Genomic DNA, 21,850 nt, shown 5'->3' with positions numbered 1-21,850 from the left:
ACTAGCGTTGAGCAGTTCTAATTAGCTCTAAGGTCTACAACCAAGAGAAGCAGAAACACAGGCAGGCCAGCTGCTGTGTGCCCTGAGCAAGTCTTCCTGAATCAGAGGACAGCCCACAAAACTAACAAACACCCAAACCAGGGTGTCCTCCTTATGAAGCGCCTTGCAGTAATTAAATCAAGTAGTGTCCATCGATCTTGAACTGAATGCCAGGAAGCATGAGCTTAGTATAGAAATCCCATTATCTTAATAAATCCAGAGAAATCTTAAGAGGGGCAAGTCTACAGTGCCCTCTAAGTATTTAATAACAGTTAAAATAAAAAAACGTCTATGAATTTCATCTTCAGAAGGACTCAACATGTTACTGATATCTCCTCAATTAACTGTAACACCCCTTTAAGGTAACCAAGAGCAAGTAGTACCAGTCCTTGGGTAAAACCAAAGGATAAGAAAGGGAATATAATAGGCTCTGGAAACTTACAGAAGAAAAAAGGAAAATCTGTCATTAGAACTAGTGTAAGAGATTTTGGCTCTCGTTCTGTCAACAGTCTCTTACTTGATGCTCTTGGTACCTCAGCATTTCGGAATGAAAAACCTTGCCCACATCTGGCCCACTCATTTTTCAATCTCTTGTAAATAAGGTCTTTGTCTGAAATGACACGCCTCTCATAGTCATATTGCTACTGTTCCAATCGCTGTGCTATCTAAATATTATGCAGTGAAATGACTAGACTTAAACTCCAGCCCCAAGAGATAACTTTATAGTAGCTCTAAAGTAATGCGAGGTATAAAAGAAGTTGAGTATTAATTATAACACTTGTCATTTTTTTAAAAGTGTTGGTGGTGTGTATAATTTTACCTCATTTTCTCCTTTGCTACTGTTATTTAAATCACTTTCCAGCTCTAAGCATGTGCATAAAAGATGATTGTTCCCAATTTAACCTTTTAAATAAAATGTATTCTATTAATTAAGTCATTACAGTTCCCTCTCTTTTCTATTATGTTTATTCATTTATCTTCTGTCCTAAAGATAGACATTTGTGTCAGTGAATATTTTGGAGAAAAACCCCTAATTTTTATGCCTATCACACATTTGGATTTTCTACACTGTTTCTTGAAATAGTTTATGTTAGTGTTCTAAAGAATTTCAAATTGTCAATTAAAATAATAAATATTCCTAGTAAGAATAATAGACAGTACACAGCCAAAAAGTTAAGAAAGTACCATTTTTAACAAAATATGGCCAGGAAATTTGCAGTCCTTAAACTGGCTTAGATTTAAAGAAATAACTTCTGTCTGTTAAAAAAAATAAAACAGACCAAAAAAAACCTACCTTTGCATGAATCCCTTTTTCAGAATAACTGTACCTATAAGGCCATATAATCTGAGTACTGTATTTCTTTTCCTTTTCTTTCACTACAAGAGGAACTACGAACCAGGTAAACTGGGAGGTGAAACCTGCTGTGAGTGTTGCATAATCCAGGAGATAACACTTGAAACTACCTAGTACCCTCCCCGAAGCAAAGTATACTCTTAATTAATTTCTCCCTCTAGTCCTTTATAATGCCAGGCAAATTAAATCGTAGAGACCACCACCATCATTAAATTCACAGCTTTTACCACTCACAGTTTCCATTGATCAAAAGTTGTTCTTTATTGAGAAATTTGTAGCTGCCACTGTGCTAAGTACATTTTTTTCATTTCGTTCCCACAACTTCCTGTGTAGTATTTTGTTTGATTTTTCACGTGGGGAAACTAAGGTTAAAAAGAGTTTTGTAAACTGCCTGGTAAAGCAAGGGTTCAAACCACATCTATCTCATTATTAGCTATTCCGTTGTTCTGCTTTTCTATTTAGTTTCTGATTAAGAATGATGACAATAGCTAATATTTCTTAAGCATTTACTACATGATTTTCTAAGTACTTTTCATAAACTTATAATTTTTACTACAAACCTATGGAGTGAGCAATATTATCCTCATTTCGTATATGATGAAACTGAGTCACAGAAAGTTAAAATAAATTGCATATAACTAGTAAATTTCTAAGTCAGGATTTTAACTCAGATTAATAATTTCTCATCTGTGAAATGAGAATGAATATTTCATTTTAGCTTGAATCCATTAGAACTGTAAATTTCCAAACATGTTAAATAAAATTATAGCTAACTCTTAATATTGGTCATCACAGAAAGATTTCTGTTAATAACATATTCAAATAAAAAGCATAATAGTTTTCTAATATACAGGTGTTTGTCAAGTATTACTTTATGTTATGTTAAAATATAACAACTCTTCTATGACTCATTAATAGTAGAGTGGTTAAGTTCTTAATCCTATCCTCCACCCAAGAGGTGTACCTCACTTTGTCTATAAAGTAAGGACAATAATAAGGATAATAATAATATCTATCTTTACACATCATTGTGAGGAGTAAGTGTCAAATTAAATATCAAATGCATAGGACAGAATCTGCATATTACAGCAACTCAATAAGTATTAGCAACTACTATTATTTTTTATAATTATGATTGTTTTCCAATATTTTTTTAGTTATATTGTAGATTCCACCATAAGGGTTTTTTTTAGACTTGAGAAGGATAGAATTTGGCCTAGAAATGAAGCCTAATAAGTACAAACTGATATCTCCAACTGGAAGTACAAAGAAAACTCTAACAAGGTTTTTAGGCCATTAATACCAAGAAAATTAGAAACATGTAGTGCTTTTATCTAGAAAATAAAAAAATAGCTTAGAAAAGGAGAGCTAAGTTGGAATGGAAAGATCTGTGTATAGTAACAGGGTCAATGAAATACGACAGGATGTGGCAGGAAGGAAGGAGGGCATGTTACTCTGGGCCCAATCGAGGGTTGGAGGAAACAGAGGAAGTCCTCGTTAGCAAAGTTCCCATCGCCTCGCTTCAGTCCTGCAGCACCATAGCACAAGGTGAATAATGAGCAACAGTTATTGAATATTGAAGTGATAGTCTATGCAGAGATGCTTAAGAGTTAAGAACTTTGTATCTATGTTAATGAGAGGTATTGGTTAATATCATTTATATAATGTCTTTGCCTGATATTAGTATCGGGGTAACACCAGCCTCATAGAATGAGTTGGGAAGTATTCCTTCTGAATTTTCTGTAGAATTGGCATTATTTCTTCCTTAAATGTTTGGTAGAATTGAGCAGTGAAGCCATCTGGTCTAGAGTTTTCTTTGTAGGAAAGTTTTAAGCACAAATACATAAAAAACAAACAAATGAACAAAAAAAAAACAAAACTATAGGGCTATTCAAATTATTTATTCCTTCCTGTATAAGCTTCGGTAATTTGCGTCTTTCAAAAACTTATCCATTTCATCAGAGCTGTGTTAATCTAGAATTAATCTTTTCCCCACTACTGAAGCAAGGCCCTTCTTTATCCTCTAACCAGTGCCCCTGAACTATGAAGTTTTTCACTCTGCCTGTCAGGAATGGCGCCTAGTCCCAGCCACGTGTAAACTTCGGACGCTGTTCCCTTCCCACTGTTAGGGAGTTCTTTGCCAGGTCTTGGGTAGTTTCCTCATGTGCATGTGATCATCAGAATTCAACTAACTACATGAATGGCTTCTTCGCAGAACTTAGATTTCTGTGCAGCTCTCTCCTCTCCAGTTCTCTGCCCTACAGACTCCATTTGCTTTGGCTTCCCTGGACATCCAGCTGCATGTCCTCAAGCTGGGCTCTGCCTGCACTTCCCTCCCTGCACCACAGCCTGGAAACTCTCCAGACAATAAACTGGAACAATTGTAGGATTCACCTCACTTGTTTTCCATCTCTCAGGAGTCCCTGTCCTCTTTTTCCTGATGTCTAATCTCTTAAATGCCATTGTTTCAGGTTTTGTCTGTTTAAAATTGGAGGGGAGCGGGAGGAACATAAATCTGTTCCCTTTTACTCCATGTTTCCCAGATACAGACGTTAAAGCCTTGAATGTTGAATGTATATATTGCTATTATACTCAAAGGGTTTTATTATATATTATATATCTCTTGGCCCATGAGTTTAGTTTTTCCTTTTGCAGGCATGGAAACAATAACCCAGTTAAAAGAACTAAAGATATTGAAAATGAAAAGAAAATGAAATTATATTTATAGAAATGTAATAAATATATATTTCTTCACAGTTGTCTTTAAAATATCTGCCAAAAAAAAAAAAAAAAAAAAATCAGGTGCCCCAGGTAGCCTGGAGGAAGTTTTTTCTCAAATATTTACTGGTAAAAGATTTAAGTTATTATGAATCTATATTAATTTATTGTTCAAAAAATGGCTGATTTACAAGTAAGCAGGCTGATCCTTGCCTTTTTTAATTTCTTCTCAGTGCCAGATGAAAGCAAAGTCCATTCATTGGCTGGACACAAATCGGGTAAGAAATTCTTTGTAATCGACTTTATATTCTTCTTCCTGGAAATCACTGGCTGTGTTTGAGTAGCAGTTGGAACCTATTTCTATCCACTAGTTACTGAAAGGCTTGCTAATTAATACATGAGATGTCTCTGACTTTTCAAAGATGAATTATTGCTTGGCTGTGTGTGTAGAGGCATAATGTATGCTGACTCAAAATGTTTGAGAGGAAAGAATAAAGGTTTCCAAAAGAAATAATTTTAAAACCAAAAATCTCAAACCTGTACACCAGCTGAACACATAGAACAACAACAAAAAAAATTATAAAGAAAACCCAGGAAAGTTTGAAATTCTTTCTCATGATGACTTTCACATTAAAGTGGTTGAACATAGAGTTCCAGAATTTTTTTTTAAATTTAATAATTTCTTCCTCCTCAAGAATAATAGATATTTTTTTGCCTGTGATTGAAGGGGATTGTACCCAAGATAACTGTATTATCTTTCTTTAGACTTATGAATGAGTTCCCAAGGGGTTCTCCAGGAAGTCCACAAGGATCTCTAAGTGTCTGCTGGGTCTTTATCATGAGTGAGATACCTTGACGTCTAAAATTCAAGCTTTCCCTTCATTGCCAAGTAGCCTGCTTTCCATCCCTTTGACCTTCCTTCATCATTTATTCACATTAGTTGAAAACACTTAAAGCTACTAAACTAGTAAACACTGCAGTAATCCCTTTCCTCTATGGGTACATTATTTGGGAAGAAAATATCCATTTTACGCTTAGAATTGCCACGCCAAACAAAAGAAGGGTCATAATTTGCTGACATCCCTCTGTTTCTGAAACAAAGAAGTCTTTCCCATCACCAAGCATCTCCTGTGTTTATGTGCCAATTATGTTTTCAGCAGTAAGTGGCCTTGATGCCTCATTACCTCCATCATGTTCCAGGGTAATATTATGATATAGTTTTTTTCTTTTCTTCTTTCTCAAGATTCTCTAGCGATAACAGCAGGGAAGGGCTGGTTCACAACTCTTAGATTTTTTTTTTTTCTTTTTTGCTTCTCTAATAAAGAGCCTAAGAGGTTAGATCACTGTAAAAGAAAAGATTTCTCTGGGAGTGATAAATTGCCACATGCTGCTTGTTCCCATCAACCTCGTCCATTAAATTCTCTACTATTGGAAATATTTTTAGGAGTCTGAGAAGGAAGTTCTCATGACCAAGAAACCCCAAGGATAGCCTATATTATTTTCATCTTAAATGCATGATACTGCTTGTAGTTAATTCTCTTACACATCAGTACTCGAAGATTAAAGCCTTTTTATGTATTGGGATAGGCTTCAAGGTGAAAAGACAAAGTAGTTTTTAAGAATGTTTATCAGTTCAGTTTTTGAGAAGGAGCCAATGATAAACTTTCTGACTTTTTTTTAAAGAATTCAGATCTTATTCTAATCATATTTAATTTCCCAATGAATTACTGTTAGCCAGTACCTAAAGTTTTTAAATGAGAACATTGTTACCTTAGTATATTGCTGTAATATTTTAAGTAAATTTGAATGATATGTGTTTGTATATAGTATGATATGAAAAATATTAATAAAGAATTACTCTAAGTAAAAGACAAAAAATAGTCTTCCAAACTTAAAAAAAAAGGGTCAAAAATGGCATAATTTTAAAGCTGTCAGGTAGGTTAATTGTAGGCTGTACATGACAGCTTTACTTCAGCTATTTATAGAAATAGTATCAACAGCCTTTGTATCACACGAGCCATACTGTTTTAATACATACATTAGATATTTTAAAGAAGATTTTTGATTATAATGAACAGTCATCACCATATTCACTATCCTTATATTTTTAAGTACTTTGATATCCTATCACAGTGTCGAGTTTTTCATTAGCCATCTGTGGAACCAGTGCAAATGCTGAAAAACAATTAGAAACCTGATAGCTTTAGAGCAAATGTGGCAGACGATAAAACACAATGAAGAGGGCTAAAAGTCACCTAAAATTATACACTCTAGAGTTAAATCGAGAGCACGCTGTAAAACATTAGAAAGACAGTTCTGAAAAAATACAAAGCAGCATTAAAGAAAAATGCTACTTTTTCTACTAAGGTGGTAAATTTATACTTAAAGAAGATACCCTCCCCATGTTTTATATTTATTTCTTTTGGGAAATTCGTCTTGAATTATAAGGATTCTCAAGGACTCATCCCTCACATAAAAAGCCACCTGTTATGCATTCTGGATTTGTATAGAGCAGTTTCTCAGTAGGCTTTAGTAGTGGTGGTGGTGAAAGAGGATCAGGGGTCCTTTTAATTCTGGCAACTTCTTTGAGTTACAAAATCATTTTTAAAAGTCACCTAGTATATCATTATAGTCTCGATCTACCATAGTCTGTGACCACTAAGCCAGTTACCAGTTCGAATTGTAATGTATAATGTTCCATTATCATAATTGTCTCACCAATGTCAAAAGAAATCATTCAACTTCTTTTTGTTTTACTCTTTCCTTCCCCAAATCTTTTCTCCACAATATTTAGGTTAAAAAGGGGGGGGGGGGGATGGGGGTATATCTTTCACTAAGAAGAAGGATATCTTCCTCTATTTTTACTTACAGAAATGTGAACAGTTTTCATACTATCCGACATCATCAGGAAGTTAAAATGTATATGTGGACCTAAATCTATCAACCGTCCTCCTATTCAAGATGATATTCAACATTTTAATAAATTCATCTAAGTTAAAATTTCTCCTGAATCAGCTACTTAGTGTATAGAGAGCCATTTCTGTGCCAAGTTCCATCTGTTGGGTACCTCCCAAATTTGTGACTGTTTTTGGCACCCTTTCCTTGGCTTAATCTTTAAATGGTTGATTTCTCAGCGCTCAGATCAAATCAAAGGCTCAGGTAAGATAATCTTTCTAACATTTTTGGCCCAAAATGTTAGAAAGAGGTGATTCCCTCACCCCTTCTGGAATCAATCCAGTATTCTTGAGATTCCTCTAACAGCCTGCCTCATGGGCTTCCCCTGGCAGTGCATTACATCTCATACCTTGGCACGGAACGTGGCAGGATGATTCCCCTGTTCATAATCATGTAGGGCCCTCCTCCACGTAAGAGATGTGTTAATGTGTATGGAATGGTGAGACCTTCTCAGAGAAGTTAGGAGCACAATTTTGTTTCATGTGATTCCTTAAAGAAAAATCACAAATTTTGGAGAGCCTTGAAAAACCAAGAGTGTTTTTCATTTCTTTCCTTAGCTGTCTCACTAATTGAAATCTGACAAAATTCAAATCCTAGCAATGCAGTGGGAAAAAAAAACTTCAGCAAAATATATTTTTGAACAATAAAACCAATAATACAGATTTATATTAAATATTCTAAGAGAACATTAGAATTCAGAGGAAGTGACATCAAATTTGGCTTACCTTTTATTTTAAAAAATGCTTCATTTTAGCTATACAGACTTATAAATTGCCTGATAAGAAATCCCTCCCTTCCTTCCTTCCTTCCTTCCTTCCTTCCTTCCTTCCTTCCTTCCTTCCTTCCTTCCTTCCTTCCTTCTTTCCTTCATACTGAATTGACACCTAAACCAATAGTTTCATGCTCCTCAGCATCCAGACAGAAAGAACTTATAAATTTTACTTTTTTACTGTGTCTTCATTTTTTTTTGTTTTGATTTACTGCTTGGAGCTGTTTTAATATATATTGACTGTCTGCAGAGATCTTTGCTGACCCAGCTCTTTACGATGATGCAGTACTGAAGAAAGCCGATGAGTTCTTCTTTATGAGCTCTGATGTATTAATTAGCAAAATGGACTAAAAAGCTTTTCTATTTCTATTTTAATTTCTTATATTCTCAAACACCTGTCTATAGAGCTGTAAAATAGGAAAGTCCGTAAAAGTAACAGTTGGCAGTAAGTCCAGACCTTTTCTGAGACAAGCTTATCAATTAATGAGCAAGTACTCATTGCTAATCTAGGGGGATATCTCCTGCAGCCTCTAAGTGTGTTGATGTCGTAATACATTTACTGATAGAGAAGCTGAATGTTAGGACATTTAAAAACTCAGTCTCTCAGCTGGTATCTAGTGGGGTTAGGGTACGAACCCAGATACTGTATGGTAGAGCCCATGCTTTGGGGCATTTTTTTCCCACCATCATGTACTGAGAATTGAGAAGAATATGGGAGTATGACAAAGTTCTAGCCAGAAGATACACACATCCTGATATCCCATAAATTCTTATTTATCTTAGCCAGCCTAACAAGGAACATAATAAGTATAGTTTCTGTAGCATACTACTGTAATTCAGTGAACAGAAGAGGGACATCTGATTATTCATGCCTTTGTGTCCCTGAATGCATGCATGCATGTGTATATGTATATGAATGTGTGGTGTGGGCCAAGTTAAGCAATGCATGAGAGAAAAAATATGCACGTGATGTGCATGCGTTATGTATAAATTATAGTAAATGCGCATGTGATGTGTATCCTTATGGCAAAACTGAGAGTGTAATATGCAGGTTGCTAACTTGGCAGACCTTACGTTCTGTTCTAAATGCATTGTCTGTACACTTCAAATCTAGGATGTTCAAATGTGGCAGAAGAAATCGGTATCATTCCAAAAGAATCGAGCTTGGAAACATAAGGCAATTGGATAGTCACTTTAATATAAGAGCAGTGAGTTATTAAATGACATTTCATAAATTTTGTTGAATCTTAGTATTCTATACTTTTATAGAATACCTAAATTAAAATATGCACTTAAGTTTTAGAGTACCAACCATGGTGAGTTTTTATACTTGAGTCTTCTAATTGGATTGCTTTTTTTAAAAAAAATTGTTTTTGTTGTTGTTGTTTTTTATTGAGAAGAAGTAAAACCTTGGAGTTAGTAGGTTAGTGGAGTTAGTTCAAGTCAAGTGAGCTTGAATTCTGTTTCTTTCTTCATCAATTAATTAGGCAATGCTGCATGATTATCTATTTAGACAAACATCTGGGTACTTTGAAAGCTTTTGTTATTATTTTGGATAAATATAGGGTTAAACACAAGAAATGTATACATTTCATATATGTTCCAGCTTTGGTTTACATTTCTATGGGATTCAGGAAGTTATCATAAAAAATTAGCAATATATCTAGGAGTCTTCCTGTATAAACTTGATTCTGAAGCAACCTTGGTATTTTCTATGTTGCAAAAGGTTACTGAATACTCTGGTCTCTAAAATTCAATGAACAAAATTGAATTAGAAAAATGTGTCCATCTTTTTAGAAATAAGATTCTTCACTACTTAAATATGGTATAGCTGTGTGCATCTCTCAATTACATGTAAACAGAGACTACATTTTTTTTTTACAAATTTCAAAATTAATTATTTCAGTTCCTCACATGTTTATTAAATGCCCACTCTTTAACAGGTATTGTATTAAGTGCTAGAGATACAAAATAACATAAGACATGATCTCTGCTTTAGAAAAAAAAAAAATGTTTATAATGTGGTAGAGCAAAAAGACATATAAATGCCTATCTAAATATTTAATATCTTCATGTTAAAAAATGCAGTGCAGAAATCTCACAGAAGGAATATTGCTTGATTCTGCTTGGGGTTCAGAAAGGAAGTGATTCCATAGCAGGACCTGAAAGATAAATAAAAGTTTAAGAAATAGAAAAAGTCAATGAGCTAACACATTTCAGACATATGGAAAGTTATGTGAAAACATGAAACATCATGGTATGTTCAAGAAAATATTAGTAATTCATTGCATCAGGAAAGCAATGGGGAGAATGACAAGATACCAGATTGAGCAAGTAGGCAGAGGTTAGATGATGGGCAACTCTTACCAAATGGAAGAATAGGAATTTTATGCTACGGGCTCAGAAAATCTAAACTGATTAAAGGAGGGGAGTGGTCAGTTTTATGGTCTAGTAATATCACTCTGGTGGTTGTGGAGACTTGCAAGGACAAAACAAACAAACAAACAAACAAACAAATAGAAAAGCAAGGAGAATAGTTAAGAGACCATTTCAGCAGTCCAGAAAAGAGATAATGTAGGCATAAATTTAATGGATTAGCTATGGGAATGGAAAGAAAAGTAAGAAATATTTAGAAAATAATGCTTTTTAAAAAATTAAACCTAGTGTGTGAATGAGGAAGAGAATCCAATTTGATTCTCTGTGTCTCAGTCAGATATTGCTACAACCTTACTGTATAATAAAACTAACAGTAAACATTTATTTCTTGATTATGTGTCTTCATGTAAGCTGGGATTTGCCGATCTCATAAGTGTTTGAGCTTAGCTCCAACTTACAATTTAGGTCCAGGTTTTCTGCACATGCCTCTTATCCTTTTTGGACTAGTGGTTTCCTGAGGCAAGTACTATTGATAACAAGGGTGATAAGATGGAAATAGAGTAGATAGAAAGGAAATACCTAAGCTACTTGTCAGAGCCTTCATGTATTAAGTGACAGGAAGACCGAGGTAGTATAGGGAATGTTAAGCAGGAGTAGAAGGAAGTATAAGAGATGACATGAGCTATGAAAGAGTAGGAATTTTATAGGAGGGTAGTGGAGCAGTGTACTTGAAAGTGGAAAGGAGAAATAAGGAGAAGGTTGAGCCCCTTCCCAACTCTGAGCTGCATGATATGGGTGAGAAGGAACAGTTTCAAATGAGAGGGCCACAGGAGAAGCAGACATCTTAATGGAGAGCTAGAATGTCAATTAAAGCTAAAAGGCAAGGGAATTTTCAGAGAAGAGGTTGAAAGTGAACAGCATTTTGTAACCCATGAAAGAATAGTAGAGACTCAAGAAGGCCAGGTAGAAGAGTCTAGGATGGAGAGAAAGTGAGACTATGAGTCACACAGGGAGATGAACAGAGTGGTGTAAGGCAACAGCATAGGAAGGAATGGATGACCAGGCATCTCACATCTTAAGAACTCTGAGGATGCTGGGAGTGATGGAGCTGCTTTGTGTAGATTGACCCACAGTTACCAAGAGAATTAATCTTTACTCTTTGGTGAATAAAGAAAAGGCTTGGTCCAGTGTAGATGCAATGGTGACCTGGATGATTATTTCTTGTAAAGAGCTCCTGTCTCTGAAGGATGAAGAGATGAAAAGTTTCAGGAGAAAATGGTTCCAGGCTTACAGAAGGTTTGAGAAGATACCTAATTTTCACTAGGTTTGGAAATTGAGAGCTTGCCATTAGTAATCATTTCACTGGGAGTGAATTTCAGTTGACAAGAGAAGGGAACAAAATAGAGTAGCTTGAGGAGGAATGGGAGGTAGAAACAAGATTTTTCCAAAAGCTTAATATTAAGGGAAAGAAGAAAGATGTATCTAGAGAAATGTTTTCATTGTTCTATGTTTTGTCATTAATGAGAAACACTGACCATTTGTAGACCTAGAGGAGAGAGACATTTGGGAGAGAATGAAGAAATAGGAAAGAGGAAATTGTTAGAGGGATAGGATTAAGAGTGTAGTTTTATAGCAGTTGGCCTTGAAGAGCACGGGCCAAGATTGCAGGGATGCGTGTGGCGTACATAGATTTGTAGCTAGACGGAGTAAGAAATTAAGGACATTAATGGTCTTGGTTTTCTTGATGATGTGAAGTTGTACATAATGGAATTATAGGGTTGGCCAGGAAAATAAGAAACACTGTAGATAATAGTAACTCATGTGGGGTTATGTTCAAATCATTGAAGCAAAATTGAATGGGAAACTATAAAAAAAAATACATATGTACACACTACGGCTGGGTTACAGATGAGCTGCAGTTTTTCCTGAGCTAAATTTATTTTTATCTCTTGCAGTTATATTTTCATTTTTCTGTTTATGATTATGATGAAGGAATTATAGAATGTTAGACCTAAATAGAACATTATGTATCTCTAGTACAATGAACTTATTTTACAGAGTAGATTGAGGTCTAGAGAGGGGAAGTCACCCCCCACTAAGGCTCAACTAAGGCTCAGGTCTGTTGACTTCTGGTTCAGCAGTCTCTTGCTTCGTGAACTCAAACATCATTACTGCTAGGTTTGCCTGATTTAATAGTCTAAATTATTATTAAAACCTCGAAGTTTCCCCAAACCCAGTTGTATGTGACAGAGTAATTTTGCACAGCCCTAGTCATTTTTTCTTTAAACTTCTCCCATAAAAACCCTTCAGAATTGAATAAGCTTCTAGAAACCAAAAGTTCATATTTTGTTCAAAGTTTATACAGTTTGTAACAAACTGTATTTATTTATAGTTGCTATTAATTAATTAAACTATTTACTTTCAGGGTAGTGTTCTATCTTTTCCCCTAAATATAAATGTATGGGATAAATTATTTAATTCTGTGTTCCAGTGGACATTTGTTGATATGATATATTTTGCTACATATTTTTCCCCTCTGCCCTTCTATATTGATATTTACATTACAAAATTCTCAGTAACAAAGTTTTTTTTTCATTATCCTCACTCTGTCATTAGTCAGAATTTGACAGTTTATCTTTGAGGTAAAAAATTACTGTGCTTAAGTGTGCATTAACTTAGAAAATTTATAGTTTCTAAAACTTTTTGAATTGTTTGTATAAGTGAAAAGTAATTTTATAAAGAGAACATATTTCTATAAATGTCAAATTCTTCAAATGTAGCCAACTCTCAGACTTCACCATCCGTAGGGAATATGTGTCTTGTACATTTGGAAAACAGTGGTTTGGAACTGACAATTTTAATAGTGTTTCTAAATGCCAGAGTGAACATCTCTGGTGGAAAAAAAAAAATGTTATTAAATGATTTCATGATGGTTGATGATACAAAATGAATGTTTGACATCAAAATTTTACTGTAGGCGGGGGTATCTGTACCCAACTTTGAATTAGCTCTGCAGCTGTAGAGGATCAATAGTAGGAGCCACAGAAGACAGCGAGTGACTGAAAAATGAGACTAAAATGCCATCATCAGTCAGAATATTATTGTATGGATTTGGACGTACCATCGGTAAAAGCAAATCATACCCTCGAAAATATAGCAACTCTAAATCTTAACCTGCAGTATGAACATCAGTTCTGTCCTCTTTCTTTTATATTTAGCTTTAGGATGTCTTCGGTAAACTTTTTATAATGAGAATGTTTCAATAAAATAACTGGACCCTAACCTACTAGCTTTAAATTGCAGCCCTTATCAAGAATAGACTCGAAAGAGCTAGAACGTGTTTTAGTTCCTATCTAGTTATTTTAGAAAAGTTTACATTTAGACCTAGAATTTAAAATCACTCTTTAAGAAAGATATCTTATGTGTAAATTGGTTGTGGAGAAAAAAATAGAGATACTCTGACACCAGTGACCCAGAGAGGTTATACACTATCTGCTTTTAACACCTTTTATTTTAAACTTGTGTAGAATATCTAGTTGCCAGCATTAACTGAATGGCTATTTAGCCATTACAGCAATGAAGTTTTCTCAGCTAAAAATTAGCCAACGCAAAACATTGGCCGGACAAGTCTAAAATCCAACCTGGGAAATTTGAAGATGAACTCTCACGTAACAGATTTTCAATCTGTGTTGAATAATACAAAATGTGCTAAAGCCTAAATTTTGTTTTTAATATCTGATAAGGGTATAACATCACCAACTCACGGTGAAAAATATTTTAGAATACATTTGCTTTGATAATTTCTGTATTACGTTATGTTAGATATTATGTGTATATGTGTATATGCACATGAGCTTCATAAATGAATAGTGTTCGATGGAATTGAGTAGCATGAAAGTATTAAAAGACACATGTATTTCAAGAAGGGTGTTGCCTACTTTAAAGAACTCGCTTATTCCTATGTTTAGGCTCCATCCACAGGGATAAATGTCAGTATCTTTAACGAGTCGTACCATGCCCTCCATCACCTTGCCACCAGCCCTTCCAGCCCTGCCTCTTGCCACAGTCACTCTCCACCCACCGCATCAGCTTCATCCCACTTTCCCAACTCACAAAGCTACTTGCCCCTTGCTTTGGACCAGATCTCTTGCTCTTTCACGCTCAGAGCTCCAGCTTAACTCTTCGAAGGCCTATCTCCCTGAGAAGCCTTCCCCAGCTCCCTCAGGCAAGGGTTTCTTCTGTATCTAGCCTTGTTTAATTACGGGTATCTCTAGGCTTTGTTTTCATACCTTTTAACTTCTCTCACCCTTTCTTGCCCAAACCCACACCTCTGCTTTAGAGCCAGTCAGCTCCCAAGATCCCCCTCAAGCTGTTTTTTAATCTCCTTTGATCAGTAGTCATGGCTTCCTTCTACTTTAATAAATCCCAAGGCCCATCTTTCTGCAAACAGGGTAATTTTGTTATCTGCATGAGAGGAACCAATGATAACTTTTATTAAACGCCTACCATGTGTCAGACACTTTTCCAAGTACTATAAATATAAAATGATATAGAATATAGACTCTGCCCCTAAGGTGATCACAGCTTAGTTAGCAGCATTTGGGATGCAGTGAAAATAGCATGTGATTATGTATAAATGCAGATACATAGACAAAGTAACAGTGGTTACCTTTCCAGAGAAGAAGATTGCAGTTGGAGGTCAAGGGGAACATCTGCTTTATCTATAATATTCGAATTTTTACATTGAGATTATATATATATATATATATATATATATATATATATATATATACACACACACACACCTATTAGGTAATGAAAATGTATAGATTTTGATAAGTGAAAACACTTTTAAATATTGTAAAGCTTCACATTCTGAATCTAATAATAGAAATGGTGTTCAAATGGGAGGGTTTAGCATAGAGACCAGCACAGAATGTGTATAGAAGAACCAAAGGAAAAGAGATAGTTTCTGAGAAAGAGATGAGAGCGTGAATTCCTGAGTCATACTGGAAACCTATTTGGGGCCCAAAAGTATTTCAGGGAGAAGGGATTAGAGAGGGGATTAACCATGAGATACTTCACTTATGGATTGCTGGAAAAAGTGCCAATGAAAAACATGTTTAGGAAATTTTTAAAACCCCGGTCAATTTGTAGTACCCTAGATTCAAGAACTTAGTCTTTATAATTTATTCAGTAAGGCACCCATAGCATGCTATGTATCAAAAGGTTCTTGATGCCCAACTGTGTCCAACAAAAGCAGAATTATAATAGAACTAATGATGAATAATAAAAAATAAAAAATAAAGCTTAAAGCAACTTAGATTACTTCTTGCTAAAATGTAAATTCATTCTCATTCTATTGATAATTAGAAACTACACACCCACACAAAACAACTTACAAATTCCACCCCATCAAAACAGAACAAAGCTGCTCAAAGTTATCTTTTGAACAAAGACCCTTTTATTAACCTATCAGCTAAAAAAAAAAAAATATGCATGCCTTTTTAAAACAGGCAAACTATCACTGCAAAAAAGAAAGAAAAAAAAAAGGAGGGGAAAAAAGCAGATAGTTTTGTAAAATATGATATGCCATCAGGGATTCTTAGAGGTATATAGAAACATTGGTATCGAGCTGGTGATGGAGGCTTTTTACTTGCTACACTGTCAGGCCTCAGAGAAAAAGCTACTGTTGTTTGGTTCATGAACTATTTTAAGTATATATGAGCAAACACTCCATTTTAAAAAATTATAACAATGTATCTGCATTAATGTCTTCATAAAATACTAGTTTTTCCATTTTTGTAGAGCTACATGTTTTTTAAATAAAATTGTACGTAAAAGTAAGGTTTTGAAGAATATTGGTAAGGAATACATCCCAAAGCTTTGATTTCCACCCTTCACCTGGTCACCGCCAGCTCATGCCTTCAGTAGCCTCCTAAATGACCCATCCTCTTCTATACTCTGCGGTTCCATACTCTTCACAGGAGCCAAACAGATCTTTGGGAAGCATGAGTCAAATCAAGTCCCTCAAATCCCTGAACTCCTCTGATGGCTTCTCATCCTTCATAGAAAATAATCCAGATTTGTTTACCATGATCCCCAAGGCCCAGCCTCGTCTAGCTTGCCTGCCTCGCTGACATTGTCCCTGCCACTGCTTCCTCCTCCTTTAGGACACACTCGGCCCATGTCGTTCGCTTCCTTTCTCTTGAAGAAGCCAACTTGTTCTCTCTTCAGGCCTTTTGCTTGTGCATTTTCCTCTGTTCAGAAGGCTCTCCCCAACTTCACGTGGCTGATTCCCTCTGATTCTGTTCTCAGGTCAAAAGTTCTTTCTTCAGAGACCTTCCCTGACCACTCCATCTAAAGTAGACAAAATCAGTCAGTTTCTGTCACTTACTCTATTTATTTCCTGATAGTGCTAATCACAGCCTGTAGCATGTGTTTGTGTTTAACATACTGTCTCTTCCTCATACAGAATGTGACAGCTCTGGAGGGCAGAGGCCTTGTACCCGGGTTTAAGAGCAGTGTCTGGCACAGAACAGACACCCTTTGTTCAGTATTTCCTAAGTCTTTTTCTTGTATTTCTTTTTGCATATTTTTATTTTCAAACTTTCCATGTATTTATGCTTTATGTGTATATCTTATCCTAACAATTTTATTCTTTTGTTTTTGTATTCAGTCTGAAAATCTGAACTGTAACGGGTAGTTTAGCACATTTACATTTATCGAGATTACTGGCATATTTAGGTTTATATTTATTATTTTACTTTTGAGCTACTTCTTAATGTCTCTTTTTCTTTCTTGTCCTCTTATACTGAATTCCTGCTTTTTTGTTGTTTTTATTTTTAATTTCACTTTTCTCTTATGTTGATTTAAAAATTATACACTCCATTTTTATCATACATACTTAATCTAAAATTGGTCCATACTTAATGTTTTTCTTAAATAATACAGGGAACTTAGAACATGTTAGCTCTCCTTACCCCCTTTCCAATTTCTATGCTGTTGTCCTTTTTTGATTCTACAAATTGTATACTAAATTTAATATTTCATGTAGTTGCTATTTGTTCAAACTTATTCATTTGCTAGTTTTTTTCTTATCATTCTTTCTTGTGTCTCAGACTTTCCTTCTGAGGTCTTTGTCCTTCTTTCTGAACTATGCCCTTTTAATTATGATCCGTTGTTTATAGTCTGTGTTGTTTATCAGAAAATGTATTGTTCTTGACAACTACTTTGTTGAGCATACAGTATTAGGCTGACAGGACATTGAAGATGTTATTCTACCGGCTTCTGCTTTCAACTGCGAAAAGTCAGCCTTTTGACTATGAAAAGTCAGCCATCAGTCTACCTGACATATCTTTACCTGATGATGAGTCTTTTTTCTCTGGATACTTTTACATTCTCTTTGTCTTTGATGTTCACTTTCACTAGAGTCCTAATCTTGGTGTAGATTTCTTTATATATCATTCTTGCATATGATAGGCCTCCCATAACTGTATAAAAATATTTTCCACCACTTCTGGCGAATTACATCTGTTAACATGCCTCTTCTCCATTCTGTCTTCTCCTTGTGAAACTTGTACTAGATGTATATTAGACCTTACTCTTCAGCCATGTCTCTTAAACATTTTTTCATATTTTTATGTTTCCCTGATTCTGTGCTCCATTCTAATTTCTCCAGACCTATTTTCTAATGCCAATTTGGTGTCTAAATCTTTTTCATGTTTCTGCTGACTCTCATTCATGGTGACATTTTTTATGAATTTGCTACTTTATATTTGAGATGTCATATTAGGTTGGGTTTAATGTGTGAGGATCTTGGAAAGCCTGATTTGCATATGCTTTTCTCCAGAGAAGATTTAGCTTTGCTTCTTTTAGGATACTAGCAGAGTACTGCTCATCTAGGATCACTTTCATATAATTTCTTGGCTGACAGCTTAATTAATTGAGAGAAAATAAATTTGATTTAATACCTCTGAGAAGACAGAACTGTGGTTGAAAATTCTTAAAATGAAATAGTGATTTAAAAAAAAAAATGTTGTTGTTTTCTTTATCTAGAGCCAGAGTAGACAGATTTTCTTGGACTCCCTTTGCCAAAGCAAGTGTATTCAGGGGATGAGGTTTTTGAGCCCACCCTCCAACTAAGGTTGTGGGTCTTTTTGAGGGTCACTGCTATAACACCAATTTTCGAGTTTGTCTCCCAGATCCTTCAAGATACCATGATCACCCAACACCAAGTTCCTGGTATCAGCAGTTATGTGAAGGGCATCTCAGCCTACAAGTTCTGTTACTTAGAATCAGTCCCTCTTGGTTTTTTATTTGTTTGTTTGTTTGTTTTTTTTCAAAAGGCTTTACTTAAGGATTTCCCTTAATTTCCTTTGAGCTAAGCAATTTTTTTTTTTTTTTTTACCATCAGGATTTTGAAAATGAGTACGTTACTGGAAGCAGAGTTTATGGTCCAATAATTGTTTGTGGGTGAATGAATGAATGAATGAATGAATAGTTATCCTTTGTAAATGGCTAAATTCAAATAAACCATTGGGCCCAATGCAGATTAGAGCACACATTAAGCCACATTTTATATTCCTGGGTCTGGATTACTTTTGATAAAGCAAACTAATTTAAAATATTCCTTATAATTATATGGAAAGCCACATGACTTAGGAACAAAGTGGAGGATGATGTCCAGAATATGCTGAGAAAGCATGAAATGGAAAATTCCCTTTAGTAAAAAACCACATAATAAAAAAGTTCGGGTTATATTTGTAGTTACAAGCTTTGGTTTATTACTCTGTCTAGAGATTCTTATAATGATTCATTATTATAGGAAGAAATAAAATAGGGTTCACAACGGAGCTTTTATCAGATTATAATGTGCTCTCTCATAAAGGGGGAAAGAAGAGACATATCTGGCTATTTGTCATCACTGCCTATGTGAGCCTTGGACCAGACACTAATTAGAATTCTTTCTGAACCTGTGGAATGCCCTTCAGACCGAATTCCGAGTCATGACCACACCCGAAGGATAAGTGCGTGAGAAGACTCTTTGATAGGTCCTTAGGTACTGAAACAAATCAAAACCAGTCCTGTTCATCCTCACAAAAGCTTCCTCCCATATGTTCTCTTTTTTGCACCAACTACTCTAGTTTTTATCTTTCTGAAGACCAGAAAATCTGATGCTTTATAGAATTTTTATGTAACTTACCAGTTATATAAGACTCATGTTACCATAGAGTAGGTAATGAGATTGGCCAAAGGTATGACCTGAGAATTTGAATAAAGTTTCAGCTCACTGTCCTATTACTGAAGAACTATCTTTGCTGTTAAAGGCTATAAGAGTTAAGAAAACCCCATTAGTTCTCCAGGATGAAAATTTTACTAGTTCGATTAGCTTTAATAAAACAGATAATTTGCTAGTTGCCTATTGTGGCTGAAGAAATTAGTAAACTTTTATTTTTCTTCTTTGCTCGTTTTCTTTTTTTTTTTCTTTTTTTCCCCCTTTCTTCTTTCTTCTTTTTCTTTGTCCATTTTCATCCTTTGTTTCTATGAATTAGAAATTCCGGGCATGGCAGCCAGGGCTGGCATTGCACACACAATACCCTTGGCCTCAAAGAGGTCATGAATTTGGATCATTTCCCAGATTATACATCTGCCCCTCTAGCTTGTATTTCAGAGCATATGGCTATGGCAGAGAGGGCAGATTAAAAATTGTTTCTGCAATGTTTTTAAAGTATAAGAGAGAGGAAACTCCTTTTCATCTGGTCATGAAATTGTTACTTGAGTGTTAAAAGGGTATGGGCAAAACCGTTTTCTTATAAATTGTCTTCAGAGAGTTAACATGCATCCAGTGCATTGCTGTCATAGAAGCTATACTAGTACTACATAACAGGAATGCACAATATGAAAAATCCTGACCTCTGTTGTTAAAGAACTCAGCTGTCATTTGAATTGACTACAATAACACTCCAAGGAGGGACATTTTGAAGTGGTCCATTTTATTGCTTTACATTGTATTGATTTCTCAAGTGCCAACATATAATTTCCCTTAAAATATTTAGTTCTATATGTATATACTTATCGTGATTAATTCATTTGGAGACTGTCAGCTATCAGGGCTTCTTTTAAAATTGTAAAATTTAAGATTCTGGAAACTCGGTATAGAATGCTACCAAAGGACAGCACAGGGCTAGGTCGAGTCCCAAGGCTACTGTCTAGCTGCCGAGAAGGTAATGCTTTGTGGACATGGAGAAATATCAAAAGTAAGAACAGATGAAGGAAAACAGATGAATATTAGAGGAGAAGATATATCCCTCCTTTTCCTAAACTAATCTGTCGCTTGTAGTCTGAATCCATCCCCAACTATTTCTTCTAAGGCCTTCTTCAATCAGTGAATAGCTCTTTCTCTTCCATCTTCATATTATTCCTCATTATTGGCTCCTTCTTTTAATCCAAGAAAGAATAATCAAGGTGAACAAGGAATGGTGAGGTGGGAATATGTAAAAGCAAGGAGTAAAAGAAGGAAAGGAGGTCTAAAAAGCTCTGGATAGTAGTAAGTGCTGCCAGGCACTGTGTCCTAGAAGCTTTTTTTTCCTTGCTAAGCAGTCTCACATTATCATTGAAATAGACAGAGTGACCATCTTAAAATGAAAATCAGACCATGTCTTTCCCTTCTTCAAAGTCTTCAATGTAGAACTACTAGATAACCACATACAAAAAGAAAAGAGAAAAATAACCTCTACCTATACTTTATATGATATGAAAAAATAATTCTAAATGGTTTATAGATGTAAATGTAAAAGCTAATGCTATAGAACGCCTAGGGAAAAAAATAGAAATTTTGGGGATAGTGGATTAAGCAGAACAACTTTTTAGGCTACAAAAACCATGAAATATAAAAGGAAAACATTAACAAATTCGACTCTATCAAAATGAGAAATGTTTTCTCTTCAAAAGATACTCTTAAGAAATGAGACGGCAAGCCACAAGGGGAAAGTGTTTAAAAAACATATATCCAGAAACGGATCTGTATGCAGAATATATACAATTTCTGAATCCCAGGGAACACCAGTGTATGAGGACAAGCAACGGACCAGCTAAGACTGCTGTTTGAGATAAGCAATAATGAGAGGTTGAAGAAGATCATTAGAATAGAATGGAATTGTTGTAAAAGGTATTTCAAAGGTAGAGTGTATAGGACTTTTCGGTTTCTTATATTTGGGAATGAGAGACAGGGGGACTCAAGGCTGACCTGAGACTTTTATGCTGGAAGATCAGCAGAAAGGTGGTTCCTTTAATAGAGAAAAGGAATTATGAAGAAAAGTCAGCTTATGAGGAAGAGGCATTTGAAAATATGAGTCTGGAACTCAAGACCAGGTCAAGGTAGCAACATAGATTTAGAGGTTATTTAGAGACTTGATAGTTATATGTTGGATTTGTCCACAAGATTGCACAGATTAAATTAAGTAATAATTCTTTAAAAGAGTTAGCAGCTATTAATTCATTTGATTATCTAGAAGCCTAAAATGAAGGCCAAGGCAGTTACTGGAGTTAATGATCAATCTCATTTTTGCTATTATCATGTTCAATGGCTTGGAATGACTAAGATTTTTCTCTAAAAATTAGCAGCTGTGTAGAAATAC

The 21,850-nt window shown here is 35.1% G+C and overlaps 1 protein-coding gene across 2 annotated transcripts in view; it reads left to right on the top strand.

Annotated features, from left to right (window-relative positions):
* PARD3B (par-3 family cell polarity regulator beta) overlaps nucleotides 1-21,850 on the top strand; it is an 893,411-nt gene that overhangs the window by 577,237 nt on the left and 294,324 nt on the right. For both annotated transcript variants that reach the window (XM_036237191.1, XM_036237192.1), the window contains exon 16: nucleotides 4,345-4,389. In XM_036237191.1, coding sequence (XP_036093084.1) covers nucleotides 4,345-4,389 — 45 coding nt within the window. The remainder of the gene's footprint in view (nucleotides 1-4,344; nucleotides 4,390-21,850) is intronic.

This window comes from Rousettus aegyptiacus, unplaced genomic scaffold, assembly GCF_014176215.1.
Source record: "Rousettus aegyptiacus isolate mRouAeg1 unplaced genomic scaffold, mRouAeg1.p scaffold_m13_p_2, whole genome shotgun sequence".
NCBI classification, from domain to species: Eukaryota; Metazoa; Chordata; class Mammalia; order Chiroptera; family Pteropodidae; genus Rousettus; species Rousettus aegyptiacus.
This window is presented reverse-complemented; position numbering and strand designations above follow the sequence as displayed.